The sequence below is a fragment of the Myripristis murdjan genome, chromosome 15, assembly GCF_902150065.1.
Source record: "Myripristis murdjan chromosome 15, fMyrMur1.1, whole genome shotgun sequence".
Taxonomy (NCBI): domain Eukaryota; kingdom Metazoa; phylum Chordata; class Actinopteri; order Holocentriformes; family Holocentridae; genus Myripristis; species Myripristis murdjan.
Window position 1 is genome coordinate 1,124,835 of NC_043994.1, and position 16,837 is coordinate 1,141,671.

Genomic DNA, 16,837 nt, shown 5'->3' on the forward strand with positions numbered 1-16,837 from the left:
TTTTACAGTACATTTTTATTTAGATGTTACAAGATGCATTAGAGCACTTTTGAAAATATTTGATTTCTAATCTACACTATATTGCCAAAAGTATTCGCTCATCTATCCAAATCATTGAATTCAGGTGTTCCAATCACTTCCATGACCACAGGTGTATAAAATCAAGCACCTAGGCATGCAGACTACTTCTACAAACATTTGTGAAAGAATGGGTCGCTCTCAGGAGCTCAGTGAATTCCAGCATGGTGCTGTAATAGTAATGTAATAGGATGCCACCTGTGCAGTAAGTCCAGTTGTGAAACTTCCTCGCTATTAAATATTCCACAATCAACTGTTAGTGGTACTATAACAAAGTAGAAGCGATTGGGAACGACAGCAACTCAGCCACGGAGTGGTAGGCCACATAAAATCACAGAGCGGGGTCAGCGGATGCTGAGACGCATAGTGCGCAGAGGACGCCAACTTTCTGCAGAGTCAATAGCTTGAGACCTTTAAACTTCATGTGATCTTCAGATTAGCTCAAGAGCAGTGCGTAGAGAGCTTCATGGAATGGGTTTCCATGGCCGCGCAGCTGCATCCAAGCAGCTGCTCGGCTGCTTGGATGCGGCTTACATCACCAAGCACAATGCAAAGCATCGGATGCAGCGGTGTAAAGCACACCGCCACTGGACTCTAGAGCAGTGGACACGTGTTCTCTGCAGTGACGAGTCACGCTTCTCCGTCTGGCAATCTGATGGACGAGTCTGGGTTTGGTGGTTGCCAAGAGAACGGTACTTGTCTGACTGCATTGTGCCAAGTGTAAAGTTTGGTGGAGGGGGGATTATGGTGTGGGGTTGTTTTTCGGACGTTGGGCTCGGCCCCTTAGTTCCAGTGAAAGGAACTCTTAATGCTTCAGCATACAAAGACATTTTGGACAATTTCATGCTCCCAACTTTGTGGGAACAGTTTGGAGATGGCCCTTCCTGTTCCAACATGACTGTGCACCAGTGCACAAAGCAAGGTCCATAAAGACATGGATGACAGAGTCTGGTGTGGATGAACTTGACTGGCCTGCACAGAGTCCTGACCTGAACCCGATAGAACACCTTTGGGATGAATTAGAGCGGAGACTGAGAGCCAGGCCTTCTTGTCCAACATCAGTGTTTGACCTCACAAATGCACTTCTGGAAGAATGGTCAAAAATTCCCATAAACACACTCCTAAACCTTGTGGAAAGCCTTCCTAGAAGAGTTGAAGCTGTTATAGCTGCAAAGGATGGGCCCACATCATATTAAATCCTATGGTTTAAGAATGGGATGTCACTCATGTTCATATGTGTGTGAAGGCAGCCGAGCGAATACTTTTGGCAATATAGTGTATCTCTATAATAATACATTGGCTATTCATCTTTTACTATACATACATAGATATTGTTATTAGATGCACTTTTGTGGTTCAAAAATGAGTTTTTGTGGATAGTAATTATAAATTTCACATATTATATTATTTTTCTGTTCATTTGTAAACATTTAGTTTTGTTGTATACTTTTATTTTTAGATTTCTATTTTGTTACATTGCAGTTTTTACACTGCATTTATTGTATGTGTTAGAATAAGAAAATGTTTTTTTAATTAACTGCGGAATATTGTTAACATATTCTACTGTCTGCAATGTTCTGAAATGAAAAAACTTCAACCTTAGTAGCACAAATGAAAAAATTCCATTGATGCCTAATTGTGAAGACTTGTGCGTTTCTTGCTAGTGATGTCCTGCACTGACTATGTACTCCGGTAAGAGAGCAGCTGCAACCTTCAGTTGTAGTACAACAGATTTATTGAAATCCAACCTCAACAGATGAACACAGTGCACTGAGTACTTGCATCACGAGTTACAGGTTGTGATTGTTGTTGATGTATTAACAAGGCTGTGTGTGTGAGTGTGAGTGTGAGTGTGAGTGTGTGTGTGTGTGTGTGTGTGTGCGTGTGTGTGTGTGCGTGGTTTCTGTAAACAAAAGAGATACAAAGATGTATAAGTCCACAGCAAAAACATCAATCTGCAACAATCTGCACATCACCTGCATAGCCACAAAATGTATATAATAATACAATATTAAATAAACCATTTGTGATGATTAGACAGTATACTGAATTGCTGGGCAACAATCAAACAGTATTCATTACTAATATGCATCATCTGAACCTACAACTAGTAGAAATACTGTAAATAAAGTGCAGTTACATAATTTGACCACAAGGTGGCATGTTGAGGCATTGAGGTGAGGCACGGAGTCATGCCCTGCTCGCATGGGTGCCACATGATCAGAGTGGTGCGAACAGCGCGGCGGAAAAATATGCTACGCCACAACAATTAAATACAGCCGCCGAGGAGAGTACAATATTTGGAGTGACCTACCACTGTTTAGGAACTTACAGTGCACAATATTCTGAACATACATCCAAGAATAAAGGTATGACATCTACAAATTGTCAATGGCTTGTGTATCAAACTCTCGGCGGTACAATTGAATTACTATGTTATATAACACACTACAATTCGGAAACAAAGCGACAGTTTTCTGACACAAGTACAGGTAATATAACATTGATATAAATATAAATAAGGCACTTACATTGTCAGGAACGCACGAATCAACACAACAGCAATGTATAAAGTGCTTAATAGGGGAGCGCATCTGTCTGTGACGGCGGCTCACCACAAAAAGAAAGTGTAAAGTTCGCGCATGAGCAAAATCCACTCACGCAGTGACGTAATCACGCAGCCCAGCGGGGAGTTTTCTACAGCCGCCCCCGGATTCGTAGGGACGAATGCGCAGTAACAGGAAAGTCACTGCTGGGCTAGGGAGCGCTGGTGGTGCTGTCATCGGGCATCCGCGGGAGCTCGATGAGTTTAGCAACAGGACGGGTGTAGAGGTTACCTTTAATGTCCACCTCCGCTGTGCGCACCTTGCTGTCGTCGCTGGGGATTATCCGGGTGATGCGCCCTACAGGCCACAGAGCCCGCGGGAGCTGTGGGTCCACCACCATAACGACGGCGTCCACGGCGAGGTCTGTAGTGGCATTCCTCCACTTCTGACGTGGCTGAAGACCGGGGAGGTATTTGCGGGTGAACTGACCCCAAAAGTGGTCAGCAAGCACCTGGCTGTGTCTCCATCGGCGGCGTCCTAGTAGGTCACTGGATCCATACACTGCCTGAGGCAGTGAGGCGTCCCGCCGCCCCATGAGCAGAAGGTTAGGGGTGATAGGATCAGGATCCGCCAGGTCCGACGAAGCGTAACCTAGAGGCTTAGAATTGAGGATTCCCTCTATCTCAATGAGGACGGTCAGCAAGACCTCCTCTGGGATGGATTGGTCTTTCAGGATGGTTTGGAGAGATGACTTGACTGACTTGATTTCTCTCTCCCACACTCCGCCAAAGTGTGGAGCAAGAGGTGGGTTGAATTTGAAAGCAATGGACTGCTTGGCAAGTTGGTCCTTGAGGGATGGCTCAAGCGCCTCAAAGGCATCGTGCAGCTCCTTCTCCCCGCCCCGGAAGTTGGTGCCTCGGTCACTCCATATCTCGTAGGGCTTGCCTCTTCGAGGGATGAAGCGGCGGAGAGCGAGGAGGAATGAGTCAGTGTCCATACTGGGCATCAAATCCAGATGAACACATCTGGTCGTGAGACACTTGAACACAATGCCCCATCGTTTTTCCTGTCGCCGTCCTATCTTGACCATGTATGGGCCGAAACAGTCCACTCCAGTAGACCAAAATGGAGGCTTGTTGAGTCGGAGTCGCGCAGCTGGGAGATCTGCCATTTTGGGGATTACTGGCTTGCTACGCCACTTGCGGCACTCCACACACCGCTGCTGGTGTTTCTTGATGGCTTGGCGGCCTCTTAGGATCCAGTAAGTCCTCCTAATTTCAGCAAAGACTCTCTCAGGACCGCTATGCAGGAGACGATCATCGTAGTCCTTCACCAGCAGCTGCGTGATGGGATGTTCAGGCGCAAGGACTATAGGATGGAGTGTATCCTCAGGTAAGTCCTCAGCTTTGCGGAGACGGCCTCCAACTCTAATGAGGCCTAGGAGATGGTCGTACTCTGGTGAGAGTGGGCTGAGGCGACTGGATGGCCGGACTGGATGGGAATGCTGCAGGGCACTGATTTCCTCAGGGAAACTGTCAGCCTGTGCTTGCTTGAGGAGAGCTACCTCTGTGTCTAGGCGGTCTGAGGCAGACATGGGGGGTGCTGCCGCCCCGTGAAGGGACCGGTAGGTAGCCTCCAGTAGGTCAGACCAGGTATCGTACTCCGTGGGGTCAGGAGAGCTTGTGTGAGGGACAGCTAGCTGGCCGCAGAATGTGGACTTCCTGAGCTCGTCTGTTTCCTCAGTCCTCACTGCAGGATTAGCTGGCCAGTGGGCAGGGCTGTGATGCAGGAATTCAGGTCCACTGTTCCAACAGGACGGCTGAGTCAGCTGATGGAGTGATTTTCCCCGAGTGATGTCATCCGCGGGGTTCAGCTCGGAGGGGACGTACCTCCAGCTGCTGATGTCAGTGTGCTCCTGAATTTCACCAATGCGTGTCCCAACAAATACTTTATACTGAGATGAGTCAGACAGGATCCAACCGAGCACAGTCGTTGAGTCTGACCAGATGATGGTCTGCCTTATTGAAAGGGTGAGCTCAGTATGTAGCAGTTTGGCCAGCTGAGCTCCAGTCAATGCGGCGCAGAGCTCCAACCGTGGCATTGACAGCTGTCTGCGTGGAGCCACACGGGATCTGGCCATGACAAAAGACACATGTGCATTCTCACCAGTGTCTTCAGCACACAGGTAGGCTACAGACCCGTATGCTCTCTCCGATGCGTCACAAAAGACATGCAGGTCAACTGGGGAGGCGTTCAAGTTCACACTGGCTGGCAAATAGCAGCGAGGCAGGCTGATGTGCTGGAGGTGAGGGAGCTCGTTCTCCCATGTCTGCCACGCGGTGAGAAGCTCGCCAGTGATAGGCTCGTCCCATCCTTGCTCATTCCTCCAGAGGGCCTGGATCAGCACCTTTGCCCGCGTTGTGTAGGGGATGATGTACCCAAGTGGGTCGTATTGAGAAGCCAGCACACGGTACACATTTCTCAACGTGGGCTCCATGGTGGTGGCTTGTTTGTGCTTGTAGCTGAGCGTGTCGGATGGGCAGTGCCACCGGAGGCCGAGTGTCGACTCCTGTGGATCAGCTCTGTCTGCCATCAGCCACAGCTCGCAGCCCTCTGACCGTGCCTCTGGAGGGAGGTGTGCGATGACTTCAGGTTTGTTGCTCGCCCACTGTCGAATGTCGAATCCTCCGGCGGCGAGCAGAGCTCTCATCTTGTCGATCAGTTGCCTTGCCTGAGATGGCGAAGGGAGAGACTGCAGGCAGTTATCGACATAGAAGGCATTCATGACAGAGTCCAGTACCTCCTGGCTGCCAGCGCTGTTCTCCTTGGTGTGCCGCTGAAGTGCATATATAGCACAGCATGGGCTGCAGGCAGTACCAAAGGGCAAAACACGCCATTCGTAGATGTCAGGACTGCGGTCTCTCTCTATATCCCGCCACAGGAAACGGAGCAGTGGTTGGTCTACAGGGAGAAGCTGGATCTGGTGGAACATTCCACGGATGTCCCCGCTGATGGCTACTGGATACTCCCTGAACCTGAGGAGTACGCCCAGGAGTGATGAGCCAAGGTTAGGCCCTGGGAGCAGGACATCATTGAGGGCTATCTGCTGGTATTTGAAGGAGCAGTTGAACACCACTCTGGCCTTTCCATTGTGGTAAACGATGTGATGAGGTATGTACCATGATTCAGCAGACTGGCTGGCTGCTTCATCACTGATCTTCACTACATACCCCGCTCTCTGTAGCTTGTGGATCTCCTCATTGTAGATGCTGGCTAGGTCTGGATTGGTGGCCAGGCGCCGCTCCGTAGCTCTGAGGAGAGGCATCACTGCAGCTGGAGGAGCATGTAGATCAGGTGCTCCTGGCTTGCGGAGTAGAGGTGTAGCATAGCGTGTGACGCCGTCTACTGTGACCCTAAGGGTTTGCTTCTCCAAGGTGTGAACAGCTACTTGGTCTTGCTTTGAGCGCGTTGCCTCCTTCTCTGATCTGTATGGCAGTGTATCGAGTTGCCACAGCCTCTCGACATGCTGGTGCAGGTCCTGAGCAGGTGACAGGAGCGCTGTATGCAAGCAGGAAGCCTCCCTGGAGGGGATCTGGAGGAAGTTAGTTGGCCCCTGTATGGCCCAGCCTAACTGGGTGCATACGGCTACTGGACCACCTGGAGGTCCAGACCGTACTGGGTGCACTGGAGTGATTAAATGGGGATGATCGGAACCGATGAGAAGCATGGGCTGTACTCGGCTGAATCCACGCATTGGCACTCCACGCAGGTGATCATACCTCTTCTTGAGGGACTCCACTGGGCACGACTGCTCAGCGAGGCTCAGCTCATCTGCAGTGAAGGCATGGCGAATCTGGTATTTCACCTGTCTATTGGGCTGAGCAGACACCTCGAATGAGACGGACGCTCCTTTCAGCTTTACAACATCCTGTCTGATGGTCCTAAGAGGAAGCACTTCTTCGTCCCTCTGCAGACCAAGATGTTTGGCGGCAGCTGGTAAGAGGATAGTTCTCTCGGAGCCGTCATCCAATACAGCGTGTGTGTCCAGTGTCCTGCTTCCGTTGTGCAGCTGAACTGGAATGACTTTCAACATGACACGACTGGAGTGACTAGTCTGGCCCACGTACACCATACTGGAAGAGGTGCTGACAGTGAGGACACTCTGATTGGCTTGGAGTGCCACTTCATGCAGTGTGAGGAGGTGTTGCTCGTTGCAGGTGGAGCACGGCTTCTTCAGGGTACAGCTCTCCGGTTTGTGACCCCGTCCACATCTCCAGCACTTGTCTTTCTCCTTTATCCACTTCATCTTCTCGGCTGTGTTAAGTTTGGAGAACTCAGCACAGGCACTGAGATAATGTTCTTGGTTGGAGCAGTATGGGCAGTATGGCTTGAAGCGTTCTCGCTTCTTGGCAGTCTGACCTGACTTAGGACTAGCTGATGAGGTATCAGGACTCTGGGCGGTTCCTGAAGTCTCTTGGTGGTTGGCCACATAGACACTGGCGGACTTGGACTTTGAGGGCCTTGATGCTTTCTCCTTCCGCTCCACCTGTGTGACTTCCGATCGGGAGGCTTCAGTGGCTCGCCTTGCTACCTGGATGGCTTGTGCCTTTCTCTCCAGCCACTCAGAGAAGTCAGGGAGAGTGTATGTCTGATCTGACCCACTGCGGATGATGCCCTGGGATTGGCAGTGCTCGGCGAAGCGATCTCTGTAGTTGGCGGGCAGTTTACTGAGTAAAGTGTCCACGTGAGAGCCACATCGGAGCTCAGCCCGAGAGGGTCCATCCATAGTGCTTAGAAGACCCACTAGAGTGCTGACAGCAGATGAGAAATCCTCAAAGGCTTGCGCATCGCCTGGCTTGATAGGTGGAGAGTTGAGGATTGTCTTCAGCTCTCCTTGAACAAGCTGACGTGGTTGACCGTACCGCTGTTCGAGGGCTTGCATCGCACTGGTGTATGGCTTTGGATCGTTAACATACCTCTTCGCCACCTGGTAGGCGCGTGGCAGTTTGAGGAGGTCAAGCAGCACTTGGTATTTGTAGTCCTCAGTCAGATGCTTATGTGGCCCAAGCACACTGTCAAGTCCTTTCTTCAGCATGATGAAGTCACTCTCTTTGCCTGTACTGAAGGCAGTGAGTTTGGGCTTTGGTATGCCATATGAAGAGGCAATGGCCATTTCTAGGATACCTGGGGCTGAAGAGTTTGATGGTGGCGTGACTGGCGCATAAGGAGGCATCGTTGGGTAGACTGGTGGAGGCGGTGCATACTGCGGCTGCGGCCAGTATACTCCTGATGGATATGGAGGATAGGCAGGGTAGGTAGGATACTGGTATTGGACTGATGGAGGTATGGGATGCTGGGCAGGTTGAAGAGGAGGATAAGTTGGCTGAATATGAGGCCGAGGCATGGCAGGTTGGGTAGGTGGAGCCTGTGGTAGAGTCGGCCGTGGCACAGTCTGTGGCTGAGGAATAGGCGGCAGAGTTGGCAATGGAGCATGATAAGCAGCTGCAGCGGTATCTGGGATCACCTGAGATGCACCCTGAAGAGCTGGTTGAATGTGGGTGGATAGCTCTGGTGTATGTTGCTCTCCTGTCAGATGCTGCAACGGGTCAGGCTGCTGCGACTGAAGATCTGGTAGTGGTGCTGGCTGCTGTGGTGGCTCTTTACCATCTGCTGTAGAGTCCCTTGGTCGACTGTGCTCTGGAATCGACCACTGACTGCCTGTGGGGCTGCCTAGATCTAGCCGTGGCATGCTGGAGTAGTGTGGAGGATAGTGAATGTACGGTGGAGGATACACTGGGCAGCTTTGAGGGTAAGGCACTCGTTTAGCACTGTCCATGACTAGCTGTAGCTCCTCCAGTCGTTTGCTCATATCCTTGTAGCATGTCTCCAAGCGTTGCCACCGTTCCTCTTCACTGATCCTTTGTGGGCGGTGGTCAGGTGAGTGGAGGTCAACCTGGGTGTGTTCACTCGGCAATAGACTCTCCGCGGCCTGGGTGAAGGATGACTCGAACAGCGGAAGCTGCTTGGCTGGGTAGCTGAGCTCGTAGTCCGCAAGGTAACCTGGGGGCTGCCTGAGTCTGCTGGAACGAGGTCGGACATCAGGGTCTCTGCTGTAGTCCTGAGAGGTCGCCATAGCGCAGTGGGCGGGACAGATCCGGCTCGAAGGACCACTTGTGAAGACTTGTGCGTTTCTTGCTAGTGATGTCCTGCACTGACTATGTACTCCGGTAAGAGAGCAGCTGCAACCTTCAGTTGTAGTACAACAGATTTATTGAAATCCAACCTCAACAGATGAACACAGTGCACTGAGTACTTGCATCACGAGTTACAGGTTGTGATTGTTGTTGATGTATTAACAAGGCTGTGTGTGTGAGTGTGAGTGTGAGTGTGAGTGTGTGTGTGTGTGTGTGTGTGTGCGTGTGTGTGTGTGCGTGGTTTCTGTAAACAAAAGAGATACAAAGATGTATAAGTCCACAGCAAAAACATCAATCTGCAACAATCTGCACATCACCTGCATAGCCACAAAATGTATATAATAATACAATATTAAATAAACCATTTGTGATGATTAGACAGTATACTGAATTGCTGGGCAACAATCAAACAGTATTCATTACTAATATGCATCATCTGAACCTACAACTAGTAGAAATACTGTAAATAAAGTGCAGTTACATAATTTGACCACAAGGTGGCATGTTGAGGCATTGAGGTGAGGCACGGAGTCATGCCCTGCTCGCATGGGTGCCACATGATCAGAGTGGTGCGAACAGCGCGGCGGAAAAATATGCTACGCCACAACAATTAAATACAGCCGCCGAGGAGAGTACAATATTTGGAGTGACCTACCACTGTTTAGGAACTTACAGTGCACAATATTCTGAACATACATCCAAGAATAAAGGTATGACATCTACAAATTGTCAATGGCTTGTGTATCAAACTCTCGGCGGTACAATTGAATTACTATGTTATATAACACACTACAATTCGGAAACAAAGCGACAGTTTTCTGACACAAGTACAGGTAATATAACATTGATATAAATATAAATAAGGCACTTACATTGTCAGGAACGCACGAATCAACACAACAGCAATGTATAAAGTGCTTAATAGGGGAGCGCATCTGTCTGTGACGGCGGCTCACCACAAAAAGAAAGTGTAAAGTTCGCGCATGAGCAAAATCCACTCACGCAGTGACGTAATCACGCAGCCCAGCGGGGAGTTTTCTACACTAATACTTGTCAATCAGCTGGTTGACCATCTGAATGTCAAAAAATAACTGGAAAATTTGCTAAATGTGGAGCCAAAAATAAATAAATAAATATATGCATACACACATAAATACATAAAATTGTTTGCAAATGTGTTTCTTAGTGTGACCGTTAAAGGTTCTTAGTTTAATGAACATCAGTTTCATTTAGAAAACATTTCATCAGCCCAACCAGTTTTTCAAGGGTTTTTCAATGTGCTATATAAATAAAGATAGAGCTTATTTGCTGCAAAATTTCAAACAGGGGCTTAAAATACCCATTCCATTAGGATAGCAATATGATTGTGGAACATAACAATTAGGCAAACTGATCGTGGTCAGGTCAAATCATAATCACAGAATGATTGTGTAACGTCTGCGACAGGTCTATATACAGTTTATGTCCATAAATATAACAAGTGGCCTTCAACAACCCAAAACCAAAAATCTGGCTCTCAAGACAGGCTGGACTTTCTTACCACAGAGTCCATCTGGTTGTATCTGGCGATGTCTTTATGCAGAGTCCTCAGCATGATCATGGCCACCATACCAGACAAGAACAGCACAATCACCAACGAGTTCATTATACTGGGAATGTGACAGAGACAACATAGTTAGTTGTTATATGTGTTAGTGTGAGAAAGAGTGCTTGTGTGTGTTTCTGGGTCTCACCTGAACCACTGGATGTTAGTGTGAGGCATGGATTCTAGGATGTAGTCCCATCGAGAAGCCCAGCGAATATTCTTATCCTCCTGTGAACACGAACACGCAACATTCAAATTTGCATACATTTATGTTATTGATTCCAAACACTTTAGCCCAGAAGCCTGTGGGCAGGTTTTCATTTTGAAAGGTTTAATTTCACCTTGTACACAAATTCCATTTCATCTCTTTATTTTTAAACTTTTTTGTGGGTGCTAATTTTTTGCAGTGCTTTTCTTATAATTTAATGTTAAAGGAAGTAAGTAGAGGACACATGGGCTCACATGACCCTGCAAACATTACAAACAAGAGCAATAACACAATGAGAGAAAAGGAACAAATGCTGCCCAGCACTATCCATGTCAAACAATGTCAAACCAAATATGAACTGCACACTAAAGAATAAAACAAAACAAACAAACCACACATGTACATATTTATTTGTATAGATGTAAACATAGATATACAGAAACTGATGTAAATATATAGATAATATTGTTTTCTTGTAATTAAAAATATGGGGCAGTGTGTCATCAGTTTCTTGTAACTTTTTCCTAATCTCTTGCAAATTTTTGGGTAATGTTTTGCTAATTTGCTCATCTTCTTTTGTCCCAATATTTTTGAGACAAATAAAGTGATAATAAAGTGACAATCAGTTTCATATGTTCAAAATGCTTCTGCTCCAACTGCTTTAAGTGCCCATGCTGTATTCAGACTAGGGCTGGGTTAAAAAAAAACAATTTAAATCGATTTTAATCGATTTCCCATGGTTCGATATCGATTCATAAAATCCCAAAATCGATCTTTTAATTTAACTAGTTTTTTCTTCTTTGGACGTATGGTGCAGAGAAGCAGCCTGTGGTATCAACCCAGCTCGTCTCGCATGATCAGGATTTAGCGCTGCATTTCATGGCACGAGATCTCGTGAGATGTTGTTACTGCCAGCAGTCAAACAACATGGCTGGAGCGAGTCGACCACTGAAGGCATCGCCAGCGAGTTTAATAGCTGGTGTTTGGATGTATTTCGGATTAACAACAAGCACAAGGAAAACAACGAGTTGGACAAAAAAACAAGCGATACTAAGCATTATTACACTCAAGGGTGTGTTTGACCGTTATTACTGTCACAACAGTGATGCGGCCTTGAGTTAACACCCTCTAGTGTAACAATGCGATTATACAACTATTACCAACAAAATAAAATGTATAATCAAAATGTATTCATACTGTGAGCATTCCGCTCTCAAAATATAAAAGTTTTTTGCTAGTATTCTCTCCGTTTCAGTGGAAAACATGAGATCTGATGTTAACTAGTCCTGGTCAGCCAGCCAACTTGTTCTTATCATGTTTTCCTGACATCGTGATTCCCCAAAACTGAATAAATACCACACATCAACAAAAAACTGCTTTGCTAGCTCAATCATGTTGTTACTAGAATATCTGCTGGAAAAAATAATTTTTTCATGGACTCATAGTTATACTTCTGCCGACTTCTCAACCATTTTTAGTCTAACAGGTGCCGTGACAGCGACTCACCAACACAACTGATCTTTATCTACAACCAACTTATAGTAACAGTTATATTTAAATACAGCCTACTGCTTTTCAGTGTCGGCACCATAAAAACATCTATCTTTTCATAAACTGACTGGCAGATGTTTTATTTCAGCTGGGAGTGTGTCACTCCAATTTAACGTCAGCTCCGATTAATGTGGCTAAGCAGCAAAAATAACAAAAGTAACCAGTAACATTAAGGCTGAACAGAGTTATAGAATTTCAACCCCAGCTTTTGGAGGCTTTTGCTAATCACCTTTTCAGGCAATTAATCAATTTACCTCTGAAATAACTACTAATAACTTTCTCCCCCTCCTACAGCTTTCATTTTAGGCCCACACAATGAATTGGGAAAATTTGCGGCCCGATTGGGAGAAGTGTGCTGTTACTTTTATAAGCAATCCGACTTACGGAATCTTCGCAATTCCGATTTTACGGAAAATTTCGGCCATCCGAAATGAATAGCCAAAACTTCCTAAGGCCCTGTGGTGCAGAGCTTTTGACCTGCGTCCACGCACCAAATACGAAAAACGTGCATCTTGGGGAGAAGAAGCTGTGTGTCAATTTTCAAGCCACTCCAACTTTCCGTTTTTCCGCAATTCCAGTTTGAAATCGGAATTTTGGACGCAATACACACAATACGAAATTTTGCTGATCTCCAATTTTGCCATGTTTCTGAAAGAATAAATAAATAAATAAATAAAAACACAGAAGAATAATGGTCATACCACAAAGCTGACAGAGTAGGTGTATGGTATCTTGAATTCTCCTGTATATTTGTTGTTGAGGAACATTGGCCCTCCAGAACAATCTGGAGTATCTGCATTGGTGTGTTTATAGCTAGACAAAGAAAAGAAAAGGGACAGAAAAAGAAAATATTAAGAACAAAGTAAGAAATAACACCTAGAAATATCACCTCGTGCTTGTATGCCTCCATCAACCGGTCAAGTTGCAGTTTACATCCATATCAGTCCAGACTCATATAATATTTGCTGTGAATACTTTGAAGGAATATAATAAAAGCCATTAAGTGTATTTTTCGGTGAAATGGAAGTTATCACTATAGTGACATGTATGACTGCAGTGAATGATCTCCAGATTATTTTTACAAATTACAGAAGACTGATAGAGAGCTTCACCACATGGTCCACCACTTCACTTCAAATTTGAAGTAATTCCTTCCTGAGATATCGGGCCCTATCTTGCACCAGACTCCCTAAACCCGTTATTTGCAGATTTAGCATTGCGCAAGAGACGTTCCCCCGCAAAAGTTGCGGGGGAACGTCCCGCAACTTTAGCGGATAGCGGATAGCGGGTGGTCCGGACCACCCGCTATCCGCTATCCCTAAAGTGTGTGTTCAAGATAGCAATTTTAGGGATAGCGGAAGTTCCTAAATCCGCAATTTGCGGGTAGCGGGTAGTGGCAGCGGGTAACACATGAAACACGCCCACGGACACACCTCCAGGCGCAAATGACGGAGTCGGCATAACGGATAGCGGGTAGCGTGGGCGCAAGATAACATTTAGGGATAGCGGAAGTTCCTAAATCCGCAATTTGCGGGTAGCGGGTAGTGGCAGCGGATAGCGGGTGGCACAAGATAGGGCCCATCGTGTTCACAAGAATGGAACAGATGGAAAGACGGACAAGCCCAAAAATGACGTATGCTTGGCATGATCAACCAGAAGAATATATTAACATTAGATTGTGCCAACCGGTATTTCATTTCAGGGTGGTAATGGAGTGGCTGAAGAATGATCCAACCTCACTATGGCTGTATACTGAAACTTCTCACCCCAAATGTCCACTACAAAGACTTCTGTTGCACAATGATTGGTCAGATAAAGATTTTTGTACTAACACTCTTAATTTGCTTATGTAAAGGTATGGAGATCCATTTTTGGCTCTAAAAATCTTACTATTACTATTCAAGAAATTCAGACATTCCACCAGGTTGGAAGGACCCAAGTGCCCAGTTTTTTTTTTTGTTTGTTTTTTTTTAAACAAGGTGACATGGCGATACAACTCTGATGACTGTAGCAAAGTTAGCTAGTTAGCTATAATTCTACCTGGACCTGGATGTAGACCAGCCCAGTGGACTCAGTTTTTTATTATGTCTTATTACTTACTCAACTTTGTCATCTAATGAAGTGAGAAACAACCAATCTTGATGGGAAAACTGATATGGCAGGAACTTGGCATCTTTATTTTGAGTGAATAGCCTAGAACCAGCTAACCATCATATTGGTTACCTCTTAGGTTCCATCTTGGCAGCAACCAATCGGGCTCCAAGTTGTTCATTCTCAACAACGTGGTAATGGATAGTAATGTCCACATGATTGAAGATGTAGAAAGTGTCCTTCTCATTGAAGTCAGACTGAAAAACAAAACCCAAAACCAAACCAATTGAAAAAAAAAAAAACAGAGAAAGAGCACATCTTTATTCAGAAATCTTGTGAGGTGAAATCAGTAAACTGAAGAGGCTGTAGTGGTGCGCTGATGGGGGGTGGGGGGGAGTGAAGAGGCTGTAGAGGTGCGCCAGGGAGTAGATGTTTCTCACAACAGGAAAGGAGTTACCAGGTCAAAGTTGGGGAATTTATTACATTCATATGGAGTAGCAAATTACAGCAACTATCACTTTACAGATAAAGAAAATGTTGTTAAGTGCTGATGTTTTCATTTTATGTTTAAATGGCTGCAGATGGAATGGAGTTTCTGTTATGAATAACAGACTGAATTACATGAAAAATATACCAACAACAAAAGTGTTTTTATCTGTGTATATATTAAGAATGTGCATTTTGGCCCTGAACATGTTTATCAGTTGACACATGTGCAAGTCAACTGACAGTGGTGGTGGGGTTGATGTGTAATTTTTAAGAATTTAGAGTAGATAAATTGTAATTTATATAGAGAGAACTGCTAAAGTTCCACTGAGCTGGTAACTTTCCCAGAGGCTCCCTATTCATCCCTATCGAGTGTGTGTATGTGTGTGTGTGTGTGTGTGTGCGAATTTTTCACTCACGTTGACCACACAGGCATCTTTGGGTCGTCCTGCTTCTGTAATGTAACAGCCAATAGGGAAACCAGGATTGCAGAACTTCTGTCCTTCTTCAACATCATAGCACCAGGTGACAGGCATGTTGTCCACAATCCTACACAATACACATAAAGTAATAACACACACCGAGGGAAAGTTTTGCATCTGTCATTGTCATGCATAGGACAATAATGCATATGAGTAAATCCTATTATTTTGTCCGCACAATAGTTATGTAAAAGTGAGGCCATGCAAATCGAAATTCAATACCTACAGCCCCAAATTCCTGTAGCACATAATATAACATGTACTGCATCATAAGCTATATAGCAGTAAATGTATAATATGTGCATAACTATATTAAGAAATTTAGTGTTTACAAAAATGAAAGTGTAGTAATCAGCAGATAATTTAGAAGCCATACTGCACATCATACATATTCACATCACTCTCATTAGGTTTTAATTTTCTTTCAACTGTCTTTTATTGGTTTTTATACAATTTTATGAAGTTGTGGAAAGCATTGGAGTCAATTTTTAAAATTTTCAACAGCATGGTGAAATTTTGACAGTTTCGTTGATAAAACTGCATTTTTTCAATTTTTCGCATGCAGTTTGGACAATGTGTGTCAGTTTACAGTGGCAGTGTGCAGTAGCATTTACAGTCATATATTCATACAGTGTGGACTCAATTTGACTTTTTCATAACTATATAACAAAATTCCATGACTGATATTTCAGCCCAAAACACCCAATGACCACAGATTACATCACTGATGAAGTGTCCAAGCTTTACTGAAAGGTGTGTGTTATAACTCTGGTTGCAATGAGTAAAGCAACCTTTACAAGAGAAATAAAATATTTCTCATGGCTACCGCCACATCTCTCAACTGGCTGGTTTTCTAGAGCAATATCAGTTGATTTTCAATGATTTTCAATTTTTTTCTTGACTTCTCCAAAACTTTTGGGTTATTTCATCATTTCTCAAAATATTTACAGGCTTGGAAAACACATTTAAAAATTCTATGACTTTTCCAGGATTTTCATGACCGTAGAAATCCCGATTTGTATGATTTTATATATTTATCTTAAAGTTTAGGCCCATGCCATAGGGCTCATGTCATGACTATTTGGGTGTCGTTTGGCATGGTAACAAAGCAACATGTGCCAAATCTAATGCATGAAGGCAGCTACAGGCAAACAGATAGATCAGTACTTACAAATTCAACAGCAACTGGCTTTCAGTTCATGCTATAGTAGCTTGCTGCTGTCACTAGAGGTCCCTAATGATTATGAAATAAAATGTGGCTCACATGTGGATGGATTGCTCAGCCAATTTCTTGCTCAGTGTAGAGACACCTTTGTAGAACATTAACCGTTTAAAACTCCTGTGGGCTTGTGGGCATGCTTTGATTTCTAAACATTTTATTTCATCCTCTAACAAAATTCACTTTCTTAGCATTTTTATATTGTGTATACTTAGCATTTTTATTATTATTATTATTATTATTACTTTGCTAAATGTAGGCTAACAATAAACGTGAACTGCAAAATACATTTTGTCAGCAAATTCTTGTACAATAAAAACAAATACATAAAACATACCCTTTTAGAAAATGTGTAGAAAACAAATAATACAAACAACAGTACTGTAGAATGAAAGAA

General features: G+C 44.8%; 1 protein-coding gene across 1 annotated transcript in view; it reads right to left on the reverse strand.

Moving 5' to 3' along the window:
* Positions 1–16,837, reverse strand: part of tm9sf2 (transmembrane 9 superfamily member 2) — a 40,855-nt gene that overhangs the window by 14,706 nt on the left and 9,312 nt on the right. Inside the window, exons 5-9 of the mRNA XM_030070226.1 lie at positions 15,159–15,288; positions 14,386–14,510; positions 12,864–12,975; positions 10,552–10,631; positions 10,359–10,467 (exon numbers count right to left, since the gene is read on the reverse strand). Coding sequence (XP_029926086.1) covers positions 10,359–10,467; positions 10,552–10,631; positions 12,864–12,975; positions 14,386–14,510; positions 15,159–15,288 — 556 coding nt within the window. The remainder of the gene's footprint in view (positions 1–10,358; positions 10,468–10,551; positions 10,632–12,863; positions 12,976–14,385; positions 14,511–15,158; positions 15,289–16,837) is intronic.